Raw genomic sequence first — 5,793 nt, 5'->3', positions numbered from 1 at the left:
AAAATATAATTTGCATAATAAAATATATAGGAGATTTATTTATAATATAGATATTATATATATATTAATGTGATCCAACAATTTACGTAATTGCAACAATTATATGATTTATTATTGAAATTGATTTGTGATCTAATGAACATAAGATGAAGTAGATAATATTATTATTGTAGTATAATGATTATGTATATCACAGATGAAATAAGTTTCTTAAATATTTATTATTTTTTGTTATTTAAAATTATTTATTTATAAATCTAAAAAGAAAAGGAAAATTGAATCACATTAATATATATATAATTTGTCTCAAAATTGATTGAATAGATATATAGCACTACTTTCTACAAAATTTTGTATTAAAAATAGATTTTTGTTTATTATAATAATAGCAATAAATTCTATTAGTAATTTTCCTCAGCTATGAGCTATGAAAAATAAAAGCTTCTCACGACTAACAATTGCATATAAACATTACAATTATTATCTTTTAAATAGAAGTAGAATTTAGTAAAATTTTGACTTTGAATTTTAAATATCGAATTGATACATAGATATCAATATCAAAACAAAGTTCAAAAGTTACAAAAATTATCTGTTCGCCTTTTCAACAAGGAAGAGTTAAAATGAAATTTTACGAATAACGTTATGTGAGAATTTTAAAACGCTGAATATGTTATTATTATCAGTATCATATTAAGAAATACAGTGAACATTTGTCTTCTACATAAATTATCATACTTTCATGATACATCCTTACTAATCTTCAATATCTTTAAAAATATTGTTACATGCAGTATATACGACGTTGTGTTCTGTAGTCTTTTTGATTTAACAGAAATTGAACAGCCCTAGAACCCGACGCTAAAGCTAATAGCCTCGATTGAAATTTCCACCGTCGAAACGAGGATTTCCATCATAAGAAACCTGTGCGCTAAAACCGTGTTGCCAATCCGCAGTGTATCGCACAAGTTGCGTCCTACCGTCCGGAAGTTGTACTTTATATTCACCACGGACGACTTCACCGTCGCTAATGGCATTGTGTGAATAATCGTTGCCGAAAGCGTCCTCTTTCACAGCATAGTTGAAGTCAAAGGGCATGCCAGGTTCGTGATGATGATGATCATGCTGCAATGCATTAATTAAAAAATTAAATACGTGTGCAATATCGATTTATCTAATTTTATACAAACTTCAATTATATTATCTCATTCAGATAAAAATAAAAAATATAAAAAATAATTATTAATTTGAATTAAATCATATTTATTTTTCATAATTGAAAGATTATATCAGTTAAATATCTTATATTTAAATAATTCAATCCTAAAATCCAAATAATATTTGTAACAATATGTATAATTTAATATAACATAATTCAGTCCTAATTATTTCTTCTAACTATGTTCGGATCTTTTTCGACTCGAGTGTTTTTAGAAAATTTTCGTGGTAACGATAATATTGCCAACAAAAATATCAATTTTTGTGATATATTAAATCTTCTAAACACGGTTAGAAGGTTAAATAATTCAAGCCTAAGAACACTTCGAATTGTTCGATTCATTAGATCTAACTGTAAATCTGAAATAGAGTAAGCCCCAAGAAATAGAGCTGTTTATTTCCTTTTTTTTAATAAGTACTATATTATTTTTATACTTGAATTTTCTTTAATGTCCGAACCATTTAAAATTTTCTATTTAATATATTAAAAAATTTAGAACTATTCAAACAAATATTTATTAAAATTTAATTTTTTTAGTGTATGAAAATTATATTTGAATCCTCGATTCGATTAAATTGATCAAATAAATTGACAGTTTTATTTAAATTATTTATCCAAAATGAAATTCGAACTTTCTACTTCAAACTGTTTTAATAGGATACTTCGCAGTTTTGAGAGATGTTCTATCAATTTTTAGAGATCTATGTCTATTCTAGATAAAAGAAAAATTAATTTTTCAATTACAGTTTCTAAATTGCAGATTTTTTTATAAGTAAAAAAGTATGTATTTGTTCTGTATTTCTTTAAAATCACTTAAATATTAGATTTTTTGTTTAGTGTATACTTACATCAGGGATAAGGGATGTTCTATCACCATTGGTTTGTTGGCCATTATAATCTGGGAAAGGAGGTGTGGGTCTTATTCTGGGATATCCTGTGGACGGCGGAAAAGTTCCTGGAGTTCTGGTAGGTTGTGGGAAGGTGGGCGTCGGTCTGGTCCCGGGAAAGGTTGGCCTGGGTCCGGGGAAGGACGGTGTTGGCCTAGGTGTGGGGAAGGATGGCGTCGGTCTGGGTCCAGGGAAGTTTGGAGTAGGAAACGGCCCCGTCGGCGTGGGCTTCGGAAATGACACCGGCGGCTTGTTGTACGTGTAACCTTTTGTCGGCTCTGGCGGCAAGTAAGTGTTGCGCCGTGTGCCCGGTGGCAGATCACCAATAACGCTGGCTACCGTCACGCAGAGTACGATTAGCTGTGTACGAGAAATCGGGTCGTTAGTTCACTTAGTGAGATGTATATCCTCTCGGAACGTATTTTACGGAAGAAGTCATGCAATAGAATTAAATAAAATAAAGATTGATCTCTCGCTTAAAAAAAAATCGAAGCAAGGATTATATTCGGATAGCTAAATATGTTGAGATTTTGGAAAGATCTGTGACAAATCTGGAGACACAGTGTCTTAGCTTTTGTCGACAGAATACAACAGAAATATAACAGACTACTATATATGATAAAATATAATGGCAGATTCTGTAGAAATTAGAGAGTTTTATAGAATATCTTTTATAGAAAATCTCTACATTTTGTGTGATATATTAAATTAACATAGTTTACAAAATGATCAATTTCATTCAATTTCTGTCAACAATCTGCTATTAGATTATATCAGCAGATTGCCGATAAAATATGAGTTTAATACGGACATGGATGATCTCTTGCAACACCCAAACAAATTTGTTGCTAATGTTGCTCTGTAATTCGTTATGCAGGCAGTTTGCTCACTAGAATACGCAAGCCAACATTTGGCTGAAGAAAATCTGAATAGAAATTAACCGCTATTTACTCCGAGTTAATACCATGCTTTGAATGTGAGAGACATCTGCGCTGCCAGTTCATAATATTGGCTCATATATGGCTTGTTTAAATTATATAACACAGTTTAACAAAAAATAATTTTTTTCAAACATTAGGTTGAGACTAGTCATTTCTTACAGTTTTTTTCGGATGCTAAATACAAATCCTGTTTACAAATTGCTCTATCTCGTCATAATTTTACAAAATTTGTACTTGTAATTGCAAAAAAAGGATTATTTTCTTTGTACTTTGTCATATTATAATTACATATGTATGTACGTGATATTACGTGCTACACAAATTTTATTGCAATCAAAGTTAGGTACATTGTTCAGTCTTTTAGCTCTCAAAAAATTTTTTGTGTCGGTTGTGATTAATAAGATATTCATTCATAGTTAAATGTTGTAGAAAAAATTTTAGATCATTGATAATTTACCAAATAGCAGTTATATTCATTTAAACTTCAAGAGTTTTTAGATTGCTGAATATGAACTTGATGTAAAATTTGATGAATTCAAAATAATGAAAAAAAAATCTCTATATAAATTTTTGGATATTTTTTAAGTTTTGTTATTGATTGCATATTTTGAATTTGTCAATTTTGACATGAGTGATTTATAATCACTTAAAAAAATCTTTAAGTTTAAATAAATATAGACATGACTTCCAGTATTTATGCCGCACGAGGATTTATACTGCAGAAGTCAGAGAAACTAAAAGGAGTAGAGATAATGTGCATGCAACCATTCTATTATATGCTTTTATGTTAAATTAGTAGTGTGTTATGATTTCAGTTTCCTATTTAATATTAATAAAATTACTGTCAGTTGAATCGATTTGTCAACGTAATGAATAGCGCAATCATATATCATAATTCATATAAAACGATTATTGTAGAGATTACGAAAAGCTTAATGGTTATTGGTGATACATACGTGTAAAAGGATAATAGAGAATGGAGTATGGCAAACTACAACTACTTATTTCTTATATTCTTTGTTCAGCTTGATGATATTTCACCTATTTGGAGGGGGGGGGGGGGAGGGCGATATACGTATTTTTAGCGTACGGGATTTATGCCCAAAGTATACAAAGTATGCGCAGATTAGATTCAGTACACTAAATGCAATAAATGTATTATATGAAATATGTATTTAATAGCATAACATTTGTTATATATGTAAAAGATTATAATCATTATTTATTACTTCATATACATATTTATTATTCCTTAATAAAACTTTGTAAACACATTTAATAAGTTATTATACCATTTTATGTCTTATTTATAAGTTATTTATAACTATTGTATTTATAAGACACTATTTGTAAATTTTTCGAGAGCTCATCTATGAGTAATATTCCATTCTATGAGATATATAGCAAAAATGCAAGAGTTTCAAAAAGTTTTTTTTTTAATACGAAAAATAAATATTTAGGATTTCTAATATTTTTTTAAAAGTAGCAGACAATACAAAGTTTTTATTAGTACAGTTTATTTATCTTAAACATAATAAATAATATTTATAAATTAAGTTTTTGTTAGGTACAGCGTATATATACCCTAATGAGTTACCCTAATTGAAAGTTTTTTAATAAGTTAATGACCTAATTCACAGCTGTTTCGCAATATTTAATCATGAATGTCTTATCAACTGTAGCCGACACATTTTTTTGATGAGGTTGAAAATCCTAACGATATATTTAATTTTGATTTCAAAAAACTTTTCTAACAGATCACATATTGTATTTATAATATGACAATATATATAAAAATAATTCTTTTTGCAACTACAAATTTCTCAAAAGTGTGATGTAATAGAGCAATTTGAAAATCAGATTCATATTCAGCAATCGAAAAATTTTGGGAAAGACTAGTCTCGTTTTAATGTTTTTTTTTATTGAATTGTGTAAAAAAAATACTATTTATTAAAAAGTATAAATTCTTGATTTCAAATCGAAACAAGTGTCATGTCTATTTCTGCCAATATAAATTAACTTTATATGTAATCTTGATTTAACATATTTTTTATCCTTTTCTAATTTTTAGAACTGAAAAAAATAAATATTAAATTAAACCAAGATTAAAGTTAAATCTGCATTGACAAAAACGAGCATCAATAGACTAAAGAATTGTCAGGAAAACAATCTAAACGTACGGTTAAGAAAAAAGTTCCGTCTCGTAAAGTTTGTGTAATATGCATATTGCTATTATACTAATGAGAAATTCTTTGTAATGAGAAAAGAATGTTGGCAATTTTAAACTGAATATTATTGAATATTATCATCTTCTGTGAAATCTTAGACTTAAATCAATAGATATTCTTTGTTATGGCCGTTGAAGTGTCAGGGATAGAAATCTCTCTTACGCTGCTGTACATTATGTGTAGTTACATTATGTGTAGTTTTTATTAAATTTGAAAGACTTTGATATAATTTACCGTACTATGCGTGAGAGAAAGTATGAATTCTTTGCATTCATATTTGAGCATTTCACAAAAATAGAGCTCACAACACAAATGATTTCTTGAGATTAAATTTTTTGATTAAAAAAATATTTCTATGAAATAATCTGAAATAAAATTTTTAATTTTGACGGAAATTAAGTTAACACTATAGCGAATTTGTTTTTTGCAAACGATAATTATAATAATTGTTTGTTCTAATTTTATATTATAATTTTAATTGAGAAATTAAATTTCTTAATTTTTAATTATTTAATTAA

General features: G+C 27.7%; 2 protein-coding genes across 4 annotated transcripts in view; one reads left to right on the top strand and one right to left on the bottom strand.

Annotated features, from left to right (window-relative positions):
- Nucleotides 1–897, top strand: part of LOC108687386 (mitochondrial inner membrane protease ATP23 homolog) — a 3,162-nt gene extending 2,265 nt beyond the window's left edge. For 2 of the 3 annotated variants that reach the window (XM_018193148.1, XM_018193121.1), the window contains one exon: nucleotides 819–892. In XM_018193148.1, the coding sequence (XP_018048637.1) occupies nucleotides 819–852 (34 nt within the window). In that variant the 3' untranslated portion in view covers nucleotides 853–892. Of the gene's footprint in view, nucleotides 1–818 lie in introns of all 3 variants that reach the window. The other variant, XM_018193131.1, reaches the window with a different exon arrangement.
- Nucleotides 850–5,793, bottom strand: part of LOC108687405 (basic proline-rich protein-like) — an 11,498-nt gene continuing 6,554 nt past the window's right edge. The window contains exons 3-4 of the mRNA XM_018193162.1: nucleotides 2,068–2,466; nucleotides 850–1,125 (exon numbers count right to left, since the gene is read on the bottom strand). Of these exons, the coding sequence (XP_018048651.1) occupies nucleotides 868–1,125; nucleotides 2,068–2,466 (657 nt within the window). The 3' untranslated portion in view covers nucleotides 850–867. The remainder of the gene's footprint in view (nucleotides 1,126–2,067; nucleotides 2,467–5,793) is intronic.

This window comes from Atta colombica, unplaced genomic scaffold (genome assembly GCF_001594045.1).
Source record: "Atta colombica isolate Treedump-2 unplaced genomic scaffold, Acol1.0 scaffold102, whole genome shotgun sequence".
In the NCBI taxonomy this organism is placed as follows: domain Eukaryota; kingdom Metazoa; phylum Arthropoda; class Insecta; order Hymenoptera; family Formicidae; genus Atta; species Atta colombica.
The sequence above is the reverse complement of the archived record's forward strand: the minus strand, read 5'-3'. Positions and strand labels throughout refer to the sequence as shown.